We start from the raw sequence: 26,935 nt of genomic DNA, 5'->3' as shown, positions 1-26,935 counted from the left end.
ATGGAGATCAGTGGCCTTCCGGAGGAGCTATGGCAGCTCATTTTATCCTACTTACATCTCCCTGACTTGGGCCGCTGCTGCCTCGTGTGCAGGGCGTGGTATGAACTTATCCTCAGCTTGGACAAAACACGCTGGCGACAGCTGTGCCTGAGCTGCATTGACTACAGACATCCAAACTGGCCCAACCAGCCCAATGTGGATCCACAGTCCTGGAGAGAAACATTCAAACAGCATTACCTTGCCTCTAAAACTTGGACCAAAAACACACAGGACTTGGAGTCCTCCAACTGCTTCTACCTGTTCCGAAGGAGGAAGGATCGACGTCTGCTCTGTGTTGGACCAGGATGCGAGTTTGACAGCCTCAGAGCTGCCCTGGCCTCTGCCAGCCCCTATGACCGCATCGTGCTGCTGCCTGGAGTGTATGAGGAGCACAGTGAAGTGGTGCTAAAAGTGCCTGTGGAGATTGTGGGGCAGGGAAAGCTGGGGGATGTGGCGCTGTTGGGGAGCTTTGACCAGCACTGCTCTACTACCCGTCTTTGCAATGTGGTCTTCATGCCAGCCCGGTTCACTCCTGTGCTCTACAAGGTGAGGCTCAATGGAGTGGGAGGCAATGGGGATGGTCACTTTTAGGGTGAACTACCTGGGATGATGGCAGTGCAGGAAAGCACTCATTAGTGGATTAGGATTCCCCACTGTACGCTCTGCATCACGATAGCTACAGTGCTGGCAGGGCTTTATCCCAAAAGCAATTCATGACTGAAAAATAATCTGCCTTCACTCTGGGTGAGTAGTTCTTAATGAAGATGCCCCAGGTTGTTTTTCTGGATCTTAGCCAGGGACACAGTATTATGGGGTCTCGGTGATAAATGTGTGATTAATCTAGAGTGGATGTGGCCAATGTAAGCATTGGTCCCGTGGCTTTTTGCTCCTGTCTCTGCCTCTGAAGAGAAAATCTTTGCCAGGAGTCAGTTCATCAAGAATTATTCTTTATTGTTTTATCTACCTTTTAACATTTTACTACATGACATATTTAACTTAATTAGCCTGAAAGTACCCAAGAGAAAGATAATGTACCACTATTTGGTGGGAAAATTGGTAACAAATCTGCTTGGAAAGTCTCTGTTTATCTGCTGCAATTTGCAAGATTATTGAAAATGACACATAATGTCTTACTCTGCACTATTTCCTGTACTTGGTTTATAGTCTGTGAAAACTGCTGCATTTCATCTTTCAGGTTGTTGTTCTTGTTCCTGTTCTCAGCAGTGTGATAAAGTGTTCTGACTGCCATCAGCGGAACAGGAATATTTCCTTACAAACCTAAAAATGAAAAATGAATTAAAATTCAAACAAGCTGCAACCTACATACAGGCTTAGCCTTGTGAGCTGCAACTTCAGAAGGGCTTTTACAGGCCCTCTAGGCAGGAGCTGCTTTGATTGTGCCCCTTTTAATTAGCCTTTTTTAATTAAAAAAAAAGGAAGATATGATTTAGCGTGGAGCAAACTAATGGTCTGAAGGGATTTCTGTGGTGTTGTCTTTGATTACAGGCAAACCTGTTTGCATTTGTGATGTGGCCACTTCTGAGAGTGCTCAAGGCTGAAAACAAGCATCAGGATGGTGTGCTGGCTACAAACACTGTAAATCTTGACAAATTTTGCTACCGATTTGTCACAAGCTATTGATTTGTCACCTTTTAAAGTGGTCCAGTAGGGATTCTGGGGTAATAAGGGAAGATAAAATAATGATTCAGGAGATTTCTGGTCCAGATAGGAACATGGTGAAATTCCAAGCACACTATTCAACATTTCTTAAATAGCCCCTCTATTATGTGACTCATTCGTGTTGGCCCTTTCTGCAGATAAGTAGAGATTTGTTCTTCCCGTGTAGTAAAGAAGAAAATATTTTGCCGTGCACAAGCAAACCTGTGGTTCCCCAGCATATGTAAACACTGCATGCATTGCCTAAGAAAACAGAAAGGCCGTGGCAGGGGTGGGCTGTTGTATTGCAAGTACCAGCACATTAGGGCTGCAATTAGACAGAAAACTGTAGCCAAGGGGAGAAGGAATTGATAATATCTGTCACTGCAATATCACAGCATAATCACACAGCAATGTGAGAGAAATGTTTATCTGTTTTGCTTTGCACTTCATGTATCGTGAATGCAGCATCCTTCCACCAAGTATGCTAATGGCTCCAGAGAGAACTGTGTATCTCCAGGCATGTCTGATGTCATCTCACTTGTTGCTCCACCTAGTAAACCCTTGAGTCTATTAATGATAGTAGCTGGCAAACACATGTCTCTGAAGGCTGCAAACCCTTCTCTGCAGGGCACACTATTAAGATTTAGTGATCTTAGCACATCTTCTAGGCCTTCCTGCACCACTGATTGACCCTTGGGCCTTGCTGAGATTGCATCTTGCCAAGAAAGTTAAATGTAAAGCTGCCAGTGGGGTGGAGTCAGTGTCTGTCACTTTTTGCAAAACGGATTCTTGTTAATTCAACCTGCAGCATTGCATCTGTTCGTACATGAAATTTTCTGTTATACCTGAATGCATACTCTGTGTGTGAGCTGTGTGCTGTATCAGGCCTTTATAGTAACTCTAGACTGCTTTTTCTTGTAATGTTCAATGATCTCACCTTGTGCTTATTTGCCAGACAACTTCAGGGTATGTCCAGTTTGACAACTGTAACTTTGAAAATGGGCAGCTGCAGATCTATGCACCAGGGACGTGCCAGGTGAAATTCTGCACCTTCAGCCAATCCAGCATTCATTTCCACAGTGTGGCTCTGTGCATCTTGGAGAACTGTGAGTTCATTGGGAGTGAAAATGCCTCAGTAACTGTGGAGGGCTGCCCAACTTCTGACTGGAACTGGGCCTGCAAACACCTGACCAGGCTGGCCAAGTCTTACTCAGTTTCCATGCAGATGTCAGACCCAGCTTTTTGCAGCATGACTAAGCAGGAATGCTGGAGGAACTCACCGGTGGGCACAGTCAAAACACACGAGATTGTTGTAGGGGAGGAACAAAATAACCCCCTTTCTGCTTCAAGGGCTCAAGCCATGTTTGACTCAGCCGGCAAGGATGCTGAATTCAGAGAGAATCTCTGGGCAGCAAAGGAAGAGGAATACCCAACCCTTGACTCAAACTCTAGTGACAGTGACTTACACGGTGAAGATGAAGAGGCTGTACATAAACTACCATACCAAGCCCACAGTCTGAGACGCATGCTCACCAATGTTATGCGCAGCAGACTGCAAAGCAACAGGCTGCATGCCCTACAGAGAGACCTTCAGCTCAAGTCTCTGCAGCAGGAGCTGCAGCAGGACAAGGAGGCTGAATCTTTGGCCAACTCTCTGCAAGGCTGCATTGTCCGGCGATGCCTCTTCAGAGATGGGAAAGGAGGAATCTTCATTTGCTCACGAGGGCAAGCAAAACTGGAAGGAAGTATCTTCAGGGACCTGACCTATGCTGTGAGGTGCATACAAAACAGTAAGGTACTGTGAAGATTGCTGTGAGTCCTCTTCCATCTTTCTCCTTCTGCTCTAGCATGTCCTTTCCTATACACAGCTTGGTTTAACCATCCCAAATGAAAGGCAGATCACTTGCAGCCTCATGCTTTCCACCTGTAGTAACGTCATAGTTGCCACTGAAAGCATTAACTCAGTAGCACATTAGGGTTATATCTCAACACATCTCCAGGACTGCATCTCGGTTCCACTATCCCAGAAGTAAAACTCTCCACCCTGAAAAAAGATGCCACAGTTATCATCACCTTTTTTGCTCCCAGCACAGTCCCTACCACAAATTCAGGGCCTTAGGAGCTGCCGTGGCAGTCCCCTAGTCTTTAGGTAAAGATCATGTCTCTTTGCAGTCAGTCCTGGCTGCTTCAGGAAAGCCTGTGGGGATCTCTGTAGCAGGCAGAGATGAAGCATGAAGAGAGATTTTGCTTTTATGACCATATGGCTAGAGGCTAAAACATGAACATTCTCACTTCAAAACATTTTCATCTAACCCTGTGTTTGCCCAGTACTTTCCACCTCTTTATGTATATGCTTATTCAGAGATTTTTCATCCACTGTCCTCGTACTTCTTGCATTTAAGAGAGTTCACATATGAATGAGTATGAAAATACAGATCTGGTGCTCTGCAGCAGGAGTTTTGTATGGCCAGCTAAAACTTTTCAGTACAGTCTAGACCTCTAATTATGTTAACATACCAGCCCATAATTCTGCTGCCACTGGCTTGGACTGTTATGGAGTGTTCTTGCTGTTGAGCAGGAAGATAATTACTTGTCCTGGAATTTGGCCAGTTCTACTAAAAAGACCCCAAAAATTAGCCTTAAGGTAGCACACAACTCTTAAAAAGAAAGTCTCTCTGTGACTGTCAAAACAGCAGGTGGAGATAGCAAAAAACAGAGCTGCCTCAGTATAGGGGGAAAAATTAGGGATGGATCAAAGGAAAGAAAGAACTGTTTGGTCAGAATTTTTCAGCAGAAAATTGAGTTTTATACAAGGATTTTTTTTTGCCCAGCAGAACTTTGCCTTGCTTAAAAACTAAGTTAAACCATCTTTTTATCATCAAATCAGTGCTTTCTGATGTCAAAATACTACTGTGGGGCTCAGAGAATGTGTAGTTTAGTGGATCCGTCCCTACTTTCTTCCCTATTGCTGGCCTTCCCATCAGAATACATCTCCCATGGAGCATTAGTTTAGTATTTCGATTAGAAAGTGCATCCTGGGTTGCATGAGCTGGCCGGGGGTCTGAACTGATAAAACACATAAAAGAGTCACCCAAAGTGCAAGGCCTGTACCACACTACCAGAATTAAGGTATTTTGGTTTGGAGCCATCTCATTTTTCAGTGTCTTGCTTTAAAAAAATCTGTAGGGAAATGTTTTTCTGATCAATTTTGAGCAAAGGTTTTTACAGTGATTGTGCTAATTCCCAAGGTGTGTTTGCAGTGCCTGCAGAATGCTGGTGGCGGAATTGTTTCGTTTCTTGGTAATGGAGAATGGCATGTTTTTTTCAGAGAGGTATTCGGATCTGCAGATTCCTTTTCCAAAAGGTGCCCTCCCCTCTGTTGACTGACAGTATTTGGTGAACTTCTTGGCTTGTTGCTCACGCTATATGAGCCACTCAGGTGCCATTTTCCTTGGGACTTGTGCTAGTGCCAAGTGCATTTCAAGCACTTTTGACCTAGACCTTTTTCATTCCTCTCAGTTCACTTGCAATTTGTTCAGCAGCCTGATTTTAGTTGATAACAGATAGAATGGGGATTAGACTAGTTGATGCTGCTCTCAGTGATAGTTTGCATAGCTAGAAGTTGGCCCAGAGGCTTTCACTGGGGGATCAGTGTATCAGAGCTTCAGATAATGGGAGTCTGAGATCTTTGGCTTTGTAAATGGAATAAGGCGTAAAGCAAATTGAGAATACATAGAGGTTTTGTTCTCAGAGTGGACAAAACTTTGGTTTCCTTACTAAGCTAGGATTCTAGTTCTTTGTGCGTCCATCACACAATAAACCTGGGCAAAGGTCCAATGTACCAGATTCTGCTGGCAAGAATGGGCATAGCTCCCCAATTTCCCACAGTGACTTGTTGAAAGCACTGCAGTGCTTCACCAATCTCCAGCTCTGTTTTTGCCATGTAGAGGGGAGTCAGGTGTGTCAGGAGTGTGGAGGACTCCTCTACTTGAATCTCAAGGAGCCATAGTGAGGGCTCAGCTGTGGTTAAGGGCTCTAGGTCTGACCTAGGTGTCACAGCAGCTGCTGTGCTTCAGGAACTTATAGTAGTATAAATACCATGAATGGCTGTTTCTCAGGTTCTCTTACCCATGTCCTTAAGTAAGTCTGGCCATGGTAGGCAGGAATGTGTCTGGTTGGTCAATGAGCAATGCCAGGCCTGGAACCGAGCACCGCTGGATCTGTTCTGTGTCAGCGTTCTTTGGAACAGATGTCTGCCTTTTCCACATTCCTCAGCCTCCTGTGAGGGCAACCAAGAGTGACTGATCAGGATAGGCAGCTGTCAGGTCTCACTGAGCTCCACGTTTATTTAAGAGATTGCATGAAGCATCTTTCTGGAATAAGCATATAAAAAGACGTATAATTTAATTAGCTTCTGATCTATGTTGTTGATTAAAGTGGGATATGCAAAAGCAGTTTGTAGATGATTTTTCAGCAATTGTAAAACAAGACATGAGTTTGTTTGACTAGAAAGTACTAAAGACTGCTGCTGCACAAGTATTTAATTACTTGTTTGCTTAGATGAAACTAGGTTGTGATGAGTATGGTAGTGATTTCCATTTGCTTGCTAGCTTGGTTCTGCTCCAGCTAGCACAAATTTGTTCTATACATGCAAGACAAGAGAAGTTGTATTCTGAGTGTGTGTGTTGTACAACATTTGCCCAGTCAGCTTCATGGAAGACTCTGTGGCACTGTTTTTCTGTCTCAGTTTTTCTGTAAGTTCTTCTGTCTCCACTCTGAGCAATTCTGTGCAGTAGGGAAGTAAGGAGCCAGCTAGTTGCTGTCTGTATATGGGAAGCAGGTTGACATGTATGGGGACTGCAGCCTGAAAGGAACAGCAAAAGTGGGGAGGGGACAGATCTGTTGTACCATGAACTGTTTGGAGACATGTTAAGGAGGAGTGATAGTTCAATGTTTCTGACAGTGTGAGAATGTAATGCAGTGAATTAAACCTTTGGGGAAGCGCTTTAATGAAACTCTTTCAAGCTGAGCACTAGGAAGTGATAGGATTTCTAAGTCAAAGGCCTATCTGTTCTGTATAACATCTATATGCATTGGGTTCCCAACCCTGGACAGATGCATGCAAGCAAATAATGCTGAATAGTCTTAAAACTTCTTAACATATGTTGACCTTCTGTTCAGCTGCTGTAACTGGACTGTTTGGCACAGCACAGATTGGTGATAGATGCAGAGTGGGTTTAGAAGTGCAGAATCAGTGGAAAGATCTGCATCATTTGGTCAGTTTCTCTTCTTCCTCATCACTCTAATTACAATTACAGGTGCTTCTTCTCTCCTCTACAGGTTATCATGCTGAAGAATGACATCCACCATTGTAAAGCATCAGGGATATTTCTGCGTCTGTCGGCAGGAGGCCTTATTGCAAATAACAACATCCATTCAAACTGTGAGGCAGGAGTGGACATCCGGAAGGGAGCCAATCCGCTTGTTCTGGTATGTACCGCTCTAAGATGAGTTGGAGGACAGAGATCTCTTTCCGTCCAAGAGGCAGCAGGATCTACCTCCCACTATTGAAAACAGTAGTCTTGCTGCTAGCTTTGCCCTTACACTTGTTTATTCTTAGACTTCTGTTGATGATTTGGACTACAGCTAATCCCAAGGGCAAAGCAGGATGAAAGCAGTAGCTAACAGTACGTGCATGTTCTCCTGCTCTATTTCGTAGTATCATGATATCTTAAAATTGCTGCACATAGAGGATAGGGGGATGTTCCTCCATCAGATAAACCTCCCTAATCCCTAAAGTTAGTAGATCAGCATTACATTATAAACTCTACTTATCTTACATTTTGAATCAGTACCCTGAGACTTAGTGGAGGGCCTCAACTCTCCACAGTCATCAGGCAGAAGGAGAGTGATCAGCAGTCTGCCGTCCAACACCATAGTATTTCCTCTGGATCTGTAGTGCCTCCAGCTATACAGTGGGTGAGGTCATCACTGTTTAACAAATGCTATATCTGCATGTCATGCTTGAAGAAGCAGAGGCCTCATGTGGGGCCGGGGACAGGCAAGGCAGGCACAAACATAGACAAAAGTTAACATCTGAATGATTCTGTCTGGAACTGCATCAGACTGTGATCTCCCCAAGGGAGATGTGCCAGGCAAGCTCCAACTGAGTGAAGCAGGAGATGCCAACTCCTGCTGAGCCTCTGACTGTGTGTATGTGTGTATCTGGCCTTATTTGCAAACTTTGTATGAGCTGTTGTTCTTGCCTTGCCTGTTTTTGTGATTATTATTCCCCTGGAAATACCAGACTGGGGCTGCTGTCCTGCTCAGGAGGATCCCAAGGTACTCCTGTCCTTGTAGGAGATAGTGACCCCTGTCATGATGAAAAGCAGCCATTTGGTTTTATGCAATGGTAATTCTGGCTGTGTTGTTAGTGGATGGACATCTCTGGTCTTGTGTTGGAAGGGACTGAGTGTAAAATGCTATCCTGCTGCTCAAGGAAAAGCACTGTACTGAGCTTCCTCCTTAAATTCCTGGCTCCAGTGGCACTGTAGGGTGCCACTAATGGTCTTTTTCTTCTTCAAGGCAGTAAGGAGGGCATGATCTATAATCCTATCACACCAGAGATTCATGTGCTAGTCATGAGGCTTGGTAGCTCTGTATAGTTTGAAACTGACTGAGGAGGACTAAGCATTGTCTGATCCCAACCCAAGGGCAACCTCTTAATCAGCAAACAGAGCTGCTGATTAAAGAAGAGTCTGCAGTAACAGTAGAGAGGGAAATTTGGAATTATGTAACAAAATCTCAGATAAAAGTAAAAGTTAAGCATGCCTTGATTCTTTGAAAGTGATCTCTTAGAAGCTGAATTAATTACTCCTCTGTGCTTCTCCCAACAAGGTGAGGAGGGGTTGCTTTCTTTTGCAGTTGCTGTCTCATCTTGTTCACTTTTATAAGTGACATTTTTTCACTCCCTTTTGCTTTTATTCTCTCTACATGTGGAAAAATAAAACTGCAGTGTAATAAGATACACAGCGGCCTTCGCTCAGGCATTGTTGTCGTTGGCAACGGGAAAGGCATCATCCGTAGCAATCAGATCTATGGGAATAAAGAAGCTGGCATTTATATTCTGTATAATGGAAACCCTGCTGTGAGGTATGTTAGCAAGCAATGACCTATCTCTCTCCTCCTGTGTCTGTTAACAATTATTCCTCCTACTGTCTGTGCTTTTCCTTTTGTTTTTCCATCACCAGGTTAAAGCAGAAATAGAACCGCTGTGTACTAGTGCCTTTTTGTGACTTCTGTCTATTTGCTTGCTGTACCTGGGTGTCTTTGCCAAGTGCTGAGCTTGTTGGGTTTTTTCCTGGATTTTGGGGGAAGAACATTCTTCCTCCAAAGAAGTGAAGAGTGAACGATACACATCCCAGTGCTTGTTCCGTGAACTTGGGAAACAGATTTCTATACTCATAGCATAGAATTCCCCTTTCCACTTTAAATACCAGCAGTCATTGACTTGTGTGTTTTTAATACCACTCAGTTTAGATGTTAGTATTAGAATCTGACAGGTTTTCTTCACACTAGTACCATCAATTTTATCTGGTGATATCAACTGGTGACTGAATAGAAGAGATAGCGTAACTGGTTTTAAACTATTTAGCACCCCAATCTCTCTTATATTTAGCTCAGCTGGTATTTTGAGCCCAATTCCTTGCTGCACTGGCACTGCATCTCCTAAAAATGTGCTCTGTGCCATAACACTAGCCAACAAAGTGTGCAAAAGTGTTCTACACATGAAGAAAATGTGCTGCAGGAGAAATAGCATGCCTTGCTGGCATGTGCATTCCACTCTCCAAACTGCTTATTGCGTCTTCCCTAGATATTTTCCATGACCCTCGTAGGGAAATTCCTTGTGGCTCAGCCCCCCTCAGCCACACAAAGCTTCCAGAGTGCAAATGAGAAAACAGCTGTTCTTGGTCATAGATGTTAGAGGCACGTAGTCTGTATTCTCACCCCTTCTCCCATCCCATGATTCATGTGGGTGATAGCTCACCTTCTCTCTCATGAGTGCCATCATTCCTGATGCACTGTCTCAATACATCTGCTCAGGTGCTGGTTAAGGCTGCACTTACCAAAGTCTCCTGGATGTGCCATGTGTATCCAGAATCTCATAGATGTGCCATGTGTTACATGTAGATTCTAGATATGGGACTTGCAGCAAGGCCATGTTTCACCTATGAGATTATGTGTTCAGCTGTTGGGAGGCAGGTTAACAGAAGAGAGAAGTTGGTAGAACTCATGTCCTTTGCTGACTACTTTTTCAACGACTGGAAACAAAAAAATATTTTGCCCTTCCCTGAGACCTGTAAGCCCAGCTCAATCTGTTGTAGCTGTTTGCTGCTTCCTTTCCAGGGGTGGGGGTCATTGTCATGTCATGCTGGGCTGTGTGGGGAAAAGCTAAGGAGTATTCTTCTGAAAAGCTCACCTGTAACATGGGAGCTGTGTATTATTTTTAAAAATGATGTAGTCCCTTGGGAGCATACCTCTTTCTGTCAGAAAGATCTTCTGCAATAGCAAAGGGTCTTTCTGTATAAGAAAAAGATCTTCTCCTATTGTGGGCAGGTCAAGGTTTGAAAGATGCTGAGTGTGTTGCTGCTCAGCTTTGCAAGACCTACTGCCTGTGTTCAAAAACAGGTAAGCTACAGTGTTAGAATGACACTGCTTATTCAGAAGTGGGAACCAGAAAACTCTGCTCCTTGTGTTTTTAGAATGATTTTCTCTTGTGGATGACTTTCTCCTTAGCCACTGAGTTGCTGGTGCAACCCCTCGATATCAGATACAGATGTCTTGTGCTGGGCTACATTCCTAATCCTCCCCTGACGATGCTAGGTGTGGGGGAAAAAGAATGGGAGGGAGCTCTTTTCCACCTAGTCGTCCTTTCAAAAGGAAGAAAGATGTGTGACAGTGAATCTGGCAGCCCACAGTTACAGTTTTCAGTTCTTTGTATGCTGCTTATTGTGTTTCTGTTATACTCACAGAACAATGGAGGCTTTGTTTAATTGTCAAAACTGAATGATCCTAACTAGGCATTAAGGTGTAATTAAACAGAGTAACAGCTGTTGAGTCAGACTACACAGTTGCAAGTACGCCTATCTTTGGAAAATCAGAGACCACCAGAGAAGTTAGGTGTCCAACTGGGCAAAGATAACCTGCACTTCCAGCTGCACTTGTTTACTGTCCTTCTAGAAAGTGTACCGTTGAGTTTTGCTTACTGTTACCCAGTTCCAGAGAATCCAATCCCCACGTCTTGCAGCATTCAACCACAGTCTGGGAGCAAGGCTGCAGAAATGAAGTATTCCAGACCTCTTCATATCCTCACTGGCCAGTTGTGCTATGGATCAGCATGTGTCATCATATGTCTCAAGTGCTGTTCTCTCACCCTAGCCCAGTTGTGTAAAACATTTACAGTCTCTTCATAGCTGGGCAAAAGAAGAAGAGGAGTCAGGCCCTCCCAAGCATAAGTTCCACGTGTGGCAGGCTGTTTCTGGTGAATCTTTCTGGGTTGGTTTCAAGAGAGAATCTGTTTCAGAGTTTTTAGTTAGCTAGTTGTCTTTCTTAGTTGTTAAACTTATTGTTCCTCAACTTTGAACCTCAGCAATAGGTCAGACATTCAGGGTCCTCTATGTTGTCACACTGCAGAAGAGGAGCTAATGATGGGCCTGGAGTTCTTTGGCTTTGTTCCCACTTACAAGTGATATGTAGAGTCCCTTTTCCTTGAACCCCAGGGTACAATGCAGGAGACTTATTCGTGCAGTGCTGGGTGCTCAAGTTTTCTTCCGTCTCTCTCTCCCAGCGTTGCTCTGCCTGTGCTTCTGCCACCATGTTTAATATTTCCCATTTTTAACCATGCAAGCTCTGCTTGGTTTGGAGCTTCTCTCACCAATACTGAGAAATTTCAGAGCAGGAATCCCATTCTATAAAAGGACCTAGGCTAGAGCACTCGCACCTCCTTTTTGGGAGTCAGAATGATGGGGAAAACAGGCTAAAGCTCTAGCAAATTCCTCTATAGTGCTTATGCAGGCTGGCTCCAGTTGCTACTCAGGGCTTTCCCAGAGGGACACACAGGTCTTTTCCTCTGCATCTGTGAAAAACTTTGGAGGGCAGCACAGCTCTGCACACCTGCAAGCTCCCTGCTACATGCTGCAAACTGAAATACAAAAACCACACAGCTCAGCCTAGGGTTGTCAGCATCTCTGTTAAACTCAGTCAGCACACAGGCCTGATGGAAACTCACTGTGGAATGATACTCTTGCTGGGGGATATTGGAAACACCAATATATAGCACAATTTAAAAACAATTGACCATTTCTGAGGAGAAGAGAAATCCATCTAAATTGTGGATGTAACGGTTAGTTCAGACTGCAGTGAAGCAGTAAGGCCATGCTGTAGGAAGATCACTTTGTGATACATCTGTGGCTGCTCACTACTGGGGACTGGATCCTGGGTTATACAATTTGTCTAACACAGTGGCTGTTGAATATTCACAGTAACATCCCATTACACAGGTGGTCTTACTTCTTCATGTAAGAAGTCATGACTTCTTTTTTGTGCTTTTTCCACCTTGAAAGTTGGTATTATCAGTAGCTTCACTGTGCTTTGCACATACCTTCCCCTCTGTGTGTTCATCTTTTCCACTTTGCTGTGTGACTGTCCCAGTGTTACACACGGTGATGCAATCTCGTTGCAGAGAACAGGCAATAACTGTGATTTGTTGTCAGCCAAAAGACAGATACCTGTGTGGAAAAGCAGAGCAAGCAGCGCTTCTGGTAACCTTCTTTTCCTCTTCTTCCTCAGTGGGAACTATATTTTCCAGGGACTGGCTGCTGGAATAGCAGTGAATGAGAATGGAAGAGGTCACATCACAGGTATGAAAATGAAAATGCCCAGTGGCTGAAAATGAAAGTGCACTCTCTTAAATCCTTTGTCTCTTTGGTTGCAAAATTTACCTTCTTGTGCTTGTGGGGTGGCATGCAGTAATCCTCTAGCTTCTTCTGCCCTGTTGGCATTTGTCATTTACAGAGAGATCATGTATTCCTGCAGTGTGTATTCCCAGTCTGGACACAGAACTGTGTTCTAGAGCAGTGTACTGCATGAACTTCATTTTTTCTTCGTTTTCCAATGTACATTGCAAGCTGAAGTTGTTAATGATTTTTTCCACTTTTATGGCATCTCTGAGTAGTTACTCATTTTGCCATACACCTAGGAGTGAGGAGAGGGAATGATTACCTAGAACTGGTAATTACCTTAAGTTCAACCTCTTAACCTCTCTGTGGTTTTGGAACAGATGCCTGAAATTGCATTTGATAATACCAATGAAACTTCCACCTTCTATAGAACAAGTTTTTTTTTTTCCCCAAAGAAAGTAAATAGAAGGAAATGGAAATTGATCTTCAAAGACAAATATGCTTTCAAAGATAGATATTGAGAAAGAATATACATATAGTCCCTTTCTATATAGAAAGTCTATACTTTCTGCATGGTTTTAGATGAACTGAACTGCCACCAACAGGTGAAATACCTGTAGTCTACCAGTCCACAAAATAGTGGGAAACTTGTTAAGATTAAACCCTACTTTTTATTTCAGATAGTCTTTTTAAATATCAGGCATTTGTCCTATGTGTAGGAATAGCATTACCTATGTGGTGGGATAAAGACCAGGCTTGGGAGACCAGGAAGGCTCTGGAGGTTCTGAATCAGGCAGTGGAAGTTTTTTTAATTGAGCAAAGTCTTATCTTACTGAACAGCTCTTCTGTGAGCATAAGGCAGGGTTGAGGTGGCACCACTGTTGTGTTCTTGATCCTCTTTGTTCTTTCTGCTTGGCCATAGGGAACATCATCTGTGAGAACCAGTGGGGTGGAGCAGACATTCGTTGTGGGGGTGACCCTGTCCTCAAGAACAACATGATAACTTGTGGCTACTCAGATGGTGTGGTGGTGGGCGAGTGCGGGAAAGGTCTCATTGAAGGAAACACCATCTATGGTAAGGAAGCAAACTAAGGAAAAGAAATTTTCTTTCCTTTTGTCATCTAATACCCTACCCCCTTTCCTGTGTTTGGTTGTACAAGACTGCTCTCTACTCCTAGTTGCTCCATGACCTGGTGATGGGCTGTAAAGGATACAAGTCAAGAAAATTGTGTGGCCCAGCTATGTGAAGGCAGTCTGGAGGCTACACTGCCAGCATTCTCTGGCTATGATTCACAACAGACCCCTCTATTTGCTCAAAATACAACCACTTTGTCCCTAGTGGCATGCAGCTGCTTCTCAGCGAAATGACCTGTAAATCCTGGGGATACATTCTGGAGATATTCAAGGCCTGCCATGATGCAACCTGGTCTAACATGCTCTAGGTGACCCTGCTTGAGCAGGGAGGTTGGACTAAATGATCTCCAGAGGTCTCTTCCAACCTTACTGATTCTATGATCCTTCAGGCTCTGCTTTGAAAGGGAAGGCTAGACTTGCACCATACCTTTCCATGCTGCTGTGGGACCTGCATATAGGGCAAGGAACAGGTAGAGAATGCACTCTTCAATTAATGAAGCAACATTCCTGTGCTGTCATTCTTGCAGCTCAATGTGGGAGATGCTGTGAGCTGCTGATGGCCACAATTCAACTCATCCCTGTGCTGTTGTGCTGAAGTTTTGAGCCTTAGACATAATTGTTGAGGGAAAGTTCTTGGCCTTCTGGAGCAGATGGCTGTAGCATAGTCTGACAGCAATGGACTAGGTTCATTTCAGGCCACTGGAGGTCAAAAACTAAGTGTTCTTTGGGACCAAGAAGAATAAGAACAAAGGACAGAGGATCTGAGTTTCTCTAGACAATAAGGGAGGCCAGCCTGCTGCATTCATTTACCCAGTTAATCCCAAGGGGAGGGTGAAACAAGCTGTCTCAGCTGGACAAAATCTGTAATCTAACAATTAGACTTATGTCTGATAGGAAATAAACTCCCCACATGCTTTGCTTAGAAACTTAGGATTTGGTTTTTTTTTAAGGAGGTTTGAAAATGGCTGCAGAGAAACAGTGGTACAGCAGAGTCATCCAGGGCCCTTGTGCAGATCTGAGACACTGAGAGGGGTTGCAGCTCCTCTGTAGTCCCATTTGTGGTGGAAACAATACATAGGCAGTCTTGTGGCATGACTCTATGTGCATGTCTGTGTGCATGTCTTTCTTGCAGTGCTGGAGCCTTGTGGCCTGAATGAAGGTAAAAATAAAAAGATAGGAAGTTCCTAGAGGTTTCTGAAAAATCAGTGATCAAGGAGAGGAAGAGGAAGAAGTTAGGGCTCATGCACCCTAGGAATGGAGAAGCTGCAGCTCATGCCTGTATTAGATACCAGAGAATACACCTGGGCCCCTGAGGCAGAAGTCTGATAAACTAGACTCCATTGGTTTAGTGTTCCTAGAGCTGCTTGTTCTCCTGTCTGCAAGGACTTCCAGCCCTGGACAAAGAAACCAGCATATGCCTAGTCCAAGGAGAGGAGGTTTTTTTCAGGAAGCAGATGTCCATCACTGTGTTATCCCTGGGGAGACATCATATGCCTGTCTTGTATACTATGAGGAAAGCAGGCCCTATACTCTAATATAGCAGTAAGAGGGGAGGAAGGGATACAGCATCTTAAGAGTTTTTTTTTTTCAGTCAGCCTCAGCTTCATGTCACAGTTTCACAAGAAGAGACATTTCAGCTGCAGCCAGGTGAAGTGAGGAAGCATGCAGGGATAAGACTTTCATCTCTATGAATGCACTTCTGTGGTGAAACCACCTATGTATGGAGCCAATGGGAGATGAAGGCTGGGGACAGGGCTGTGTCTGACCATCCAACAGAGCAATACTGCAAAGGGGATTTAGTTCATGTTTCTGTGAGTTGAACTGAGGGACTCCAGATGAGGTCAGAACGTTGCCAGTGCCTGCCAAAATACCTGGAGAGCTAGGAAGAACTAAAAATGGAAAACTTAGGCACTGAGCTCAGGACTAGAGGTGACTCAACAAGACAAAGTCAGGGCTGAAGCATAGCCCTGAATTCCTGTCAGGTAGAGTTGGACTTTGTGTCTGTCCAGTAAGGAAGATCCCCTCTGTCCAATCTGCTGTACACGTACCAGCCACTTTTGGACAGGGCTGGGGGGATCTGCAAGCTCTACTGGGTAACGTGAACTTTGCCACCCTGAACTGCAGGGAACAAAGGCTGTGGCGTGTGGATGATGTCCTCCAGCCTCCCTCATGTCACCAACAACCAGATCAGCCACAACAACATCTATGGAGTTGCAGTGTTCTGCCACAAAGATGAAGAAAGTGACTACCCTGCCAACCAAGTAAGCAATGAGAACTTTCATGAGGAGAGAGAGGGCGCGAGCTGGGAGAATGACCTGGACAGTGAGGATGAATACCTGGCCTCCCGACATCCTGTCAGTGTGGCACTGGTGGAGTTGAACAGTATCAGTCACAATGGAGGTGAGCTAATGGCTGAAGGTTTCTGGCTGCTCCGGTCCCCACTCTCCCCATGCTCACTCCTCTCCCTTGTGCTCCAAAAAGAATGATATGCAGAAAGGTCTGTCATCCTCACACATCAGCACCAGGTTGTGCTCATCTGTCAGGCCAGCCAGAAACACCCTGGGAGAAACAGTGGGGCTAGACCTGGGCTTGTCCTTGGCCAGCTAGGCAATGTAGTTTCAGGCTGCTAGGGTAGTAGAAGTAGAAATGGCCTCTACAGTCTTTCCCATACAATGTTTGTGTTCTAACCAGATGGCAAGATACTGAGCATGGCCATCTTAGCCACTCAAAGATCAGTTTGCGTAGGCCAGGTTGAGCTGGTGAAGGTTAGCAGCTCTTCTGTGTTGCAAGGAAAGCTGTGTGAGCATGCCAGAATTCAGGACACTCCAACACAGGGTTAAAGTGTACCACCTCCCATTTCTTGCTCCTTCTTGGAAGAAACTCAGAAGGCAGTGGTCCACAGACCTTATATTCAACCTGGGGGAGAGATCTGAGGAACAGTGTAGCAGTCATGACAAGTCTCAGTGATTTACCACATATTATGACAGAAGAAACTTAGTAGCTTTTAGAAATAGCAATGCATTTCAGATCTTCTTAACTGAAGCTGTAAGGTTTTAACTGCTACACCTGGAAGACCTAAATCCAACAGGGCAAGTGAAAAGCCCTGATGTTGCTTTGGGTTTTGTGTTTGGCATTGTTTTATTTTGTAAATTAAACAATACTAGTTTGGAGATGATCAAACAAGTTATATTCTTGAGTGAGGTTGGGCAGTACTGCTTGCGTATTCCTACTGGCCCTCTAGAAAAGAGCCCTGTGGCTCCACAGAGAGACATACTTTTTTGAGAATAATGTACTATGGGCTGTTGTCATGATACTTTTGCTCTTTCTTTCTCATTGGCAGCTGCTGGGTTGTATGTCAAGAGCAGTGAAGCACTCAATATCATTGCCAATGTAATTCATGCCAACTGTAATGATGGAGTTGCAGTCCTACAGAGCACGCAGCTCACATGCATTGCAAACAACAGCATTTCCTGCAACAGCCTGGGAGGTGTGCTGGTAGAGGCAGAGTGCCAGGTGGAGTTACGTGGCAACGGCATCTATGATAACAGCAGCCATGGCATTGTCTCCAAGGGAGATGGCATCATTGTTGAGAACGACATCATAGGCAACCACAGGTGCGGTCTCCAGCTGCTCCAGGCAGCGGATATGAAGGTGCGTGTTTGAGCAATCAGCGAGGGCACCAGGATCCTTGCATCCTGCATCTGTTTTGCTCTGCTGCAGCTGGGAAGAGTAGAGAGCCTGCTCTAGCTCTACTTCTCTGAGAATAGTCTGAAGCCAGTAGGCCCCTGATTTGCAAGCAGGCAAGAAAAGACTGCTCTGGCATTACCACCGGGAGAAGCATCCAATTAGAATTGTATCATATCCCACCTTTGTTAGAGGAGGTGTAATTTCTGGCCTACCTTAGAAGTGTGGCCAGGAGATCAAGAGAAGCTATCATTGCTCTCCTTAGCCCTAATGATGAAATACATATTCATACCGCTGAAATACTCTGCCCATTTTGGAACACCCAGGTCAGTTAGGAGGTGGAAAAAAGTGAGAGGGGTCAGTGCAGGTGACCAGGTTGGACAGGGACCTGGGGTGCACAACTGGCAAGGAGAAGCAGAGGAAGCTGGGCTTGATTAGTCTGGCAAAGAGGCTCAAAAGGGATCTAACAGCAGCCAATAGCTATCTGAAGGAGCAGTCAGAGCCAAACCATACTTAGCAGTGCCAGGCAATACAACAAGGGGCAACTGCACAAGTTGCAAATTGGGAGATCCAGGTTAGACAGCAGAGAAACATTCTTGCCCTAGAGGATGGCACAGCTCTGAGACAGGTCACCAGGGAGGTGCCAAGGTCTCCATCGCTGGGGACTTCCAACCCTTGGCTGGACAAAGTCAGGGCTGCCCTGATCTAGTTAGTGCTGGGGGCTATCTTGCTCCGACCAGAATGCTGGGCTGAAGATCTTCAGGGCTCCTTTCCATCAGCACTCCAGTAATTCCTGTAATAGCCAGGTTTTTCCTGGGCTGTCATGGGGAATGGGCTGAAGAAGACCAAAGCTGAAATTGAGGAAGATTTAAGTGGGAATTAGGTAAATATTTGTTTTTAAGAAACCCTGTAGTGCAACAGTATACTGCTGAGAACATGAGATTTCCAGTAGTAGTGGGTTTGAAAAGAATGTCATACTGATATCTGTATAGAGAGGTTTAGAAGTTTTGGATAGAATCCAGAAGGGAAAGATGAGAACAGTTCTGGCTTCAGCATTGTTAGGTCATGATTATCCGTTTTTTACGCTCACATGAAAGCAAACAAGCACCAGCTGTGGCTTGGTGTGTAGCCTGAAAGTGCTCAGTATGCACACTGATAGCAATATGAAGGTAGATTTTTAATGGACTATTAGGAGCAGCAGCATTTCAGACACCTGAAGCAGAGTTACGTACAGATATAGGGGTTGTGCAAGCTCATACATCCTCTCAGGGGCAAATAAAAGAATAAATCTTGGAAGTTCTAGTTCCAAGATCATATCCCTTTGGACACTAAACCATAGATGACTTGTCACACCTCTGCTGATTTTTAAGCCTTTGTAAAGGACTACTCAGTAATCATTTCCCTTAATGGATACACAGTTTGCTTGTAGGAGAGACCTCTTTCCCCTGAGAACAGCAAACAATCCAATACAATTTGGTGCAGTGACATTCAGCTTGCCCTTGGCAAAGTCAAGCTTCTTCACAGCTTGTCCCCTTTCTTTAGCTGAGTGGCACTGTCGAGAGTATAACTGGAGTAGTTGGGTTTTGAGCTGGTTTTTGCAAATTAGATGCAGTGCTCCATCTAGCAAGTACCCAAGGTTAGCATCTGGCTTAAGGCTTCTTCTATGTTCTTTGGGATGAAACTACGGTGCCTCAAAATTCTAGATGAATGCAATTTTCCTCTTTATGAAGGAGCTCCAAACTGAGTATGCAGAAAACCCTGCAGAGACAAATGCTCTGATTGAGTCTGCCTAAGAGCTGCAAACACCTTTTGAAAAACATGCTGGTCAGCAAAACATTGTTGTCTGGACCAGAAGCTAAAAGAGATGGAATTCTCCACATTCCCAGCCTCGAGTCTCCTGGGTGACAGTTAGGATTCATGCCACAGAATTCATTTCAGGAATGGAGGGAGGGGCGCAGATGCATGTTGAAATGTTGGCAATGTTGCTGTGCTATTGTTTCTCACTTACTTACCCACCAGCAGATTGCCGGAGGCGCCTGACAACAAGTAAGCATTGTTTGCAGTCCTAGTGGGAACAAACAGTGGGCAAAAAGCACTGCAGAAACTGTTGATGTGGTTCCAGGGGGAAGAATGGGCTGTACTCATCTTCCAGATAATGGCACAGTGAGAGCAATGGCTATGTCTTGGGGAAAGGAAACTCCTAAGTGCTTTCTTTTTCTTAATATACAAAGAACTGATGGCCTTTAAATACTGCAGAGAAACTTAGAGAGTGAAGAATGGTGTCAAGTTCATGTTTAGTAGCATTTGTGCTCATATTTCACGGTGGGCTTATGTACCCACTGCAGGGAAGCCTGCAGTATTTAGCACTGACAGCAGTTGAACTGCAGTCTGGGGTCACTAGTGAAATGTGGAAAGCTTAGAAAAGGCTTGTGTATTCACGACCATGGTCCTACCCCTACTAACAACTCTCTTTCTTCAAAACATTCCTGATCACACATGTTTGGGCTGTGCCCTTGGTATGTTACCAGATCACCAGGGAGTGATAGTGAGCGTGTGGAAGAGCTTTGGGTTTTGGTTTTATGTTGTATGAAGATGTATGGCCATTGTCCTTTTGCCTGGGCCCTCCATCTAAAGATTATTTTTCAGGTGACCAAGAACAGGATCCAGTCCTTTCAGGATTACGGGATTGCTCTCTTTGACCAAGCCAAAGGCCTCGTGCAGGAAAACCTCATTTTCCAAGGAAGGTCCAAGAAATCCATTTTGCAACCAATATCGAATACAGAGGACTGTATCGTCCAAAACAACATCCTTCTCACCTTGAAGAAAAGGTGAGCCCTCCTGCACCATGGGGTGTGATTCCGAGCTTGGAGCCACCATTCTGTGCTCATGTTAGGGGAGCCTGGAAGGCGCAGCTTTGCTGCTCTTCTTCCCAAATTCACACAGTCACTAGCCTATGGCACCAGCTTCACCAGCAAGTGCTTGGTGAATCATAGCAAGCAAGGCCTGAAGATCAAGGTGAGCCAAGAGATTCCTCATGAAATCAAAACTAAAATCAACTCTAAAAGCATGAGTTGTTTCTTGTAAGGCCAGTCTGGACCTTCAGTCTGTCTCTGGCCATACTGACATTTGCCTTGTGCCTTGGCCAGCTCACTTGCATTTTCTTATATGGTCTTTGAGGTCTGGCTGCTTCATTTGCAAGCCTGCCTCAGCCCTGCAGTAAGTACAGCCCCAGGATGCTTATAGCATGGGCTCAGTGAAAGAAGAGGAGAGAGCAGGCTGGACTTGCACCATGGTTTACATTGTGTTTCTGTGCTGGCAGGGGAAGGGGTAGCTTCAGGCCATCAGATTGCATGTACAGGCTTTTGCTACCAGAGCAATGTGAATGAGAAGTAGAATAGATCTCAAAGCCTTTGTACTTCCTGGGAGTGATTTAGCTCTCCTGGTCTTTGCGCCAAAGTAAGAGCCATTTATTCTAGTGGTCTTCAGAGCTACTGCTATACCTGGAAGCCTTTAACGTGTAGTGTAAAGCATTCCTTAGCTTACAACTGTCATCTAAATCTCAGTGACTCGCATTATAGGCCTTATTCAGAATAGGTCTTTCTAGATCAGAACTCTAGAGCATAGCACTCTTCTGAGGAGAGACAAAGTGACAGGCCCACACCCTTACCAGGCTTGGGTGTTCAGAGGATAGGTTTTTTCAACTAGAAATATGACCTTGCCTCCTCCTTGTGGGGCATGAATCTCACTCCAGGCTAGAGGACAGGACACAATCAAATTGGAAGAGGTGCACTACTGGAGAGAAATTAGACCATGTGGCCCTCAAGGGAGATGAAGCTCTCGTAACCTGGTCCTCTAGGTTTCAGGAGCATAAAAATAAAGTGCAATAGGAAGGACTGGGCAACTGTTCCAGTCCCCTTATCCCAGCAGCTCCTCCATTAGGTTTTCAGATCTGGTTCCTTAAAAAAAATCTTGAGAGTCCCTGCATTTGATGAATTCCTAGCTGTCCCTCTGCAAGCCCTTGTCTGATCCCCAGAACTTGAAGTCAGTCAGAGGCATTGGCTGGGAAATCAGACAGTGATTCTTGCAGTTAAACAAGGCATGTGTCTCAAATCTCAAACAATTTCTGTCTCATTTGGTTATCAGAACAAAAGCTGGATTATGAGCATTGTGCACCTATCAGCACAGGCTAGCTCCTTGTTTCTTACTTGAAGAGTGAATTTCAAGGAGGCAATTTTCAAAGCTGCTGCAGAAGTGGCATTACCCCCCCCTCTCATGGCTACACCTAGGGTTTCTCTCCTCTTCCCAGATTTGATGTGGAGTGTATGCTGATGAACCCCCCAGCACGACCTCATATCAAAGGAACCACCCATGTGTCCTCCATGGCAAGCAGCAATCAGAAGATTTCCACAGTAACCAGGGTGGACAGAGGTTGCCACAACCAAGGGAGTATCTTCTGTGCTATTCTTTGACGAGACAGGAAAGTTTCTTCACTTGTCTCTCAGACTGTCAGATTCTCTCAGACTTTTTTCTCCAGAGATGTCACTAGGAAGATCTCACAGTTCAAAAACAGGGAGCTCCATTGGACTGTGCTCCCTTTTTGAATCAAAGATTCTACGTCAGTGACATAACAGTAAATAAAAAATGATTGGGAGAACAGGCACTAATTTTTTATTGTTTGCCCTGAGATCTTCGCTGAGGCAATATATATGCAAAAGACATTCCTTGGATGGAATACACTAACAGCAGGGCCTTGTGTAGCCTCCCCAGAAACTCAGAGCACATGTATCTCTTCCTACATTGACTGCAACTTTACTTGTTTAGAAATCTCTTGCTTTGAGGCTGCTTTGTCAGTGATCCATTTGCATTTGTGGCAGAAGAACTGCAGAGGTAGAAAACATGTCCTGTGTATTCTAGTTCATTTCCATGTTTGTAGTGTTTCCAACCTAGAAAGGCCACACAAATCACTGCAGACAGAAAAAACTCAGCCATTCATACAAACATATACATAGTCACACACACAGCATCAAAGGCCTCATCCTGTTCCCCTCACTGGCTGATTAGCATGAAGGTCTGGTAGTGGGAAATATATACAAATTTACAATGATGTAGATCCCTCCAGTAACTGAGCTTAAACATTCCATGTATCCAGTATCCGCACCCGAACTGCAGCTCTCCCCAGTTGCTGGAACCTAGACATACAAGCCCTGGGGCCTGCAGCCCCACTCCCACTGTGGGTACACAACTCATCACATATGCAAACACTACGGATCCCTGGGGTAACTGGGCTTAGACACAATCCATTCTATGGCTGTCTCTGGATGCTCGGTTTCCCCACCATACAGAGAGACACACGCAGATGGCTCTTGCAGGCATCTCCAAGACCTCACAGTTTCTCTACCAGTTAGTCTGAACCCCTTGCTCCCTCTGGTAGCCAGCTCACAGATATATGCACATACCTGGCTCTCAAGCCACTTGACCTACTCCATGGGTAGTCCAGCTAGCTATTCACTAGTGACAACACACTGATATACATACTCCCACTCGCTGCAGCTTCTGGCAGCACAGCACGCCATGGATCCCTGTGACTGCTGGTCTGACTCCAGTTGCTGGCATTTAGGCCTCCACACACATGCATGTGCATGCACACAAGATAGAGAGCCTCTCACCCAGGAAAACAGGTAAAAATGAGTTTACTGAGAAGACAAGACAGCCTGTGCTGATCAGGCACATGGCATGGCCAAACATTGAGGCTGACCAGCAACCTGTTCACATGCAACAAGCCTCTTTTTATTCCCTTTTACCATTCTGTTTTCCCATGCTTGTTTGTACCTAAACCACCTTGATCCCTCTCTTTTTCCATCCTTGATTCTGCCCCTCAACATCTCATAAAAGTCTTGGGCATTCCCCAAATGCTTTTCCCCTGTATCCCATCGTGTATTCTGTAAGCAGTATATGCTTATGCTGCCATGTATGAGGTGACCTGGAGAGCTGCTGCTGTGGCTCATTGTGGTGGGTGCCCCCTTGGCCCACTGGGCTGATGGCTCTCCTGGGACAGCCCTAGGGAGGGCTGGGGAAGGGGCTTCTTTTTTCTGAGTGGGTTATTGGGGCTCCCTGTCTGCCACTATGCCCATGTGCTCCTTCATGCATGTGAAGACAACCTCTTTTTTAATCATATAACCTAAATTCACCACCTCGTGCTTTCCACCTTGTCAGACTTGTTGCATAAAGTGGACTGTGCTCCAATAGATGGGCTGACGGATGCTGTGGAGGAGTCCCCAAACTCTCCTGACCACTACATCTTCAGAAGGGTTAGTAAGTTCTCTAGCTGTTTTCCGTGGTGGTGTGATTTTGTGTAACAATACAGCAGCTTCATCTTCAGGTTTGTGCAGTGCAGTTCCAGAAACACGCAGACCAGGTTTCATTGCCATTTTGGCTGCAGAAGTTTTTATGTGTACTTAGAATACTAGAAAATACAGGTACACACACACATTGCAACGGGCACCTCTCCATTCTCCATTTTGGACCAGCTCTTTAGTGGATACATGCTGGGAGAAGCCCAGCAACTTAAGAGCCACTCTCTCCTCTGTGAATAGGTTCCCTACTGGATTTTATTTACCTGCTTTAGCAAATAATCTGTCCAGACAGGCTTCTCCTCCAGTACAACCTGACCTAACTGTGTTGCAGTGTCAGACCTCTCCTGTCTCTTTGCAGACTGATGCTGCTAGAAGATGTGATTCTTACTACTTTTTTAAAGAAAACTATTGTTTTATACCATTTTTCTAAGGAAAGCTGTATGCCATAAATAAAGTGCTATATTTTAAAAATTCTCTACATTTTAGTAACTGAGTTTGTTGTGAAGGGCAGCTGTTGTTTATGGGCTCATGTGCTATCTTCTACAGGTCAGTGAAGCCTATGTTCGGTGATAATTATGAGCCTATTACCTCCATCTGGTAATTTGTCAACAGAATTCCTTCTATTTTAAACAAGACTTACCACTGGCACATGCCCAGGTGCTATTCGTGACATGAAGCTCTTGTTCCTGAATACAAACTAGGATATTTCTGTTAGAAACATTTTCCAAAGAAAATTGGAGAGTAGTGACAAGAGAGGAACTAATGCCTAAGTTGGTACCAGTGATCTATGCGTGTGTAAGGAAGGCTGACAGAACCCATATTCATGCTGCAAGGCAGGAAGTTGAATCCCTGATGTGTACAGGGATGAACTTGGGGAACCTCTGGGGGCAAGACAGCTTGGAGAGATGGGCTGTAAATTGGTCATAACAGAGACAGGCTGCTGGCGCAGAAAGATACTGGTGCTATGTTTAAATTGGAAGTTATCAGAAGGCTGGCTTGCATGGAGAAGCAACTAGTAATACTTAATGCTCCTCTGAAAATGCCTGGAGAGAAATAAACAGCACAACTGAAATAGAGATGCAGAGGTTCTAAGAACCTCAGAAATAATGGCTGGCCTCAAACAGACTACCTTGATACAAGGTGGATCTCAGAGACCTGCGGGAGAGGGGATAGTCCGTGGCATAACTGATGCGTTAGCAGGCTGATAGCATTAGATGAATAACAAGCGGGGAGTGCTACTGAACAGGAAGGACAATATAAAATGTGAACACATTACTGGAAAGCAAGGAGGCGGGGGAAGCAAGGAGAGAAGGGTTGGAAGCCCCAGACTCTCACAATAAAAAAGTGCAGGCCAAGGCCAATCACTGACTTTTGATCAAGCTGATAAAGGTAAGCAAGAAAGAGAGAACAGAATAACTGCAGATTTAGGACAGGTGGTAACAGTGGAAGATTCCAATACCATGTCTTATCAAGGATGAACTGTAGAGAGAAACATTTTGAAACATTTTGGCTACAAATACAGTATTAGAAGCTACAATGCCACGGTTGAATGAAGTACTCCAGGGAGCTCCTATATGCCTGAGCATCAGGAACAGGCAAACGCAACCAGAAAACTAAGACTTCAAAAGAAAGATGTGAAGAGCATATTGTAAAGGATGCATAAGGACAGGAAAACACATTTGCTGACATCAGTTAGGAAATCAGTGAGGAGCAAGATGTAAAAGGATCAATTGCAGACCAGTCCAGGTCAGTGAATTTTTGCACTAGTCTTTACATTGTGAGGTTTTCCACATCTGATATAGTTCCACAGTGCCAGGAAATCTGACTGGATTCAAACATTAAACTGCCAAAATGCTGTTCAGGTTGGCTAACCTGCTGCTATAAACAGCCCCCAAGCCAGAGGGTTGATGAATTGTTAATGTTGACACCCTGTGTAGCTACAAAAAGGGCTCTAGAAAGAATCTTGGAAACTACAGACTGGTGAGTCTTGATATCCCTGAGATGGTGGTAGCACATGAAATAATGAGATCCCTGAGCACATGGAGAACTGTGACCCACTGGAAGAGTGTCAGCACACCTTCTGTCAGCAGAGATCACGCCTCACTGAAGACAGGACATCCCTGAGAAGTTAGTATGCCTTGGGGTAGAGGCATGGGGAGGTCTGCACTTCCAGAGAACCTTTGACAGGTTCCACAGCAAAGCTTACTGGAAAGTCCTCATTACCAGGTGGTTAGAGGAAGGGACCTTTTATTGGACTTGGTGCAAAGGGTAGGAGTTGAAGGGCAAGGCCCAGTGGTCACTTCTCAGTGGTGATAGAAAGGTGTTGGCTGTGGAGTGCCTCAGAAACCACTGCTAGGACCAGTTGTGTTCAACACATTCCTCAATGATCTGGATAAGGGAGTGCATGGGAGCTCACCATGCTCAGCTAAACTATGTCAGGTAGTCACACTGCTGATTCTAGGACATCCTCAAAACGGAGTGGACAGAAGAGTGACAACTTCACTCTAGATAAACACAAGGTAAGCATCTAAGGAAAAATAATCTAAACTAGGTCAACAAGGTGCTGAGTGTAGAATTGACAGTTAAAGTTCAGGACAAAGCTCTTAGTGTCTCTGCAGACAGATCTCCTCATCCTTTGGTTCAAGGACCTGCTGCACTGGCTCAATGGGAAATCAGCAAAGTGCTGAACACTCTCATGGAAGAACGGAGGACGAGATGGGAAGGGGTTCGTATATAAAATCTAGTCATCCACAAGTTGAGCACTATGTGCAGTTTTGGTCTCTGTGTCTCAAGGAGACAGAAGAGATAAAGAAGGAACAGGGAGGGACTGTGGAAATGGGCACCTAAATGCTCAAGAAATGGAGCAGTTGCTTTAGGAGGAGACTAAATAGGCTGGGACTGTCCACCCAAGAGAGAAGGAGTTTGAAAGGGATGTGATCAAGAGTCATAAATAGGAAGTCATACAGAGGAAGGGGTAAAGTGGGTAAAGATCTGTTCTTTGAGAACTGCAAGCACATGAAACTAGGTGGAGGCTGGTGAAATAAAGTTCTGCCTCACCTCGCAGGGAGGCAATCTTTGGAACTTGCTGCAAGGCACACTGACAGAAGA

At 44.9% G+C, this 26,935-nt stretch overlaps 1 protein-coding gene across 1 annotated transcript; it reads left to right on the top strand.

Moving 5' to 3' along the window:
• FBXO10 (F-box protein 10) lies at positions 1–21,943 on the top strand. The gene is made up of 10 exons (XM_062599595.1): positions 1–585; positions 2,654–3,493; positions 7,039–7,188; positions 8,714–8,850; positions 12,547–12,617; positions 13,579–13,731; positions 15,915–16,190; positions 17,131–17,441; positions 20,121–20,302; positions 21,781–21,943. The coding sequence occupies exons 1-10, from the start codon at positions 1–3 to the stop codon at positions 21,941–21,943; spliced, it is 2,868 nt and encodes a 955-aa protein (XP_062455579.1).
• The last annotated feature ends 4,992 nt before the right edge of the window (positions 21,944–26,935 follow it).

Source organism: Rhea pennata, chromosome Z (genome assembly GCF_028389875.1).
Source record: "Rhea pennata isolate bPtePen1 chromosome Z, bPtePen1.pri, whole genome shotgun sequence".
Taxonomy (NCBI): Eukaryota; Metazoa; Chordata; class Aves; order Rheiformes; family Rheidae; genus Rhea; species Rhea pennata.
Note: the sequence above shows the minus strand (reverse complement) of the source record. Positions and strands in the feature narration are given on the sequence as shown.

What these genes read in the sequence shown, in the direction of transcription:
- FBXO10 (XM_062599595.1), top strand. Translation starts at nt 1, where the DNA reads ATGGAGATCAGTGGCCTTCCGGAGGAGCTATGGCAGCTCATTTTATCC. An exon ending in TGGAAGAGGTCACATCACAG is followed by an intron (nt 12,618 to 13,578) that starts GTATGAAAATGA and finishes GCTTGGCCATAG; the next exon opens with GGAACATCATCTGTGAGAAC. An exon ending in CTTCTCACCTTGAAGAAAAG is followed by an intron (nt 20,303 to 21,780) that starts GTGAGCCCTCCT and finishes TCCTCTTCCCAG; the next exon opens with ATTTGATGTGGAGTGTATGC.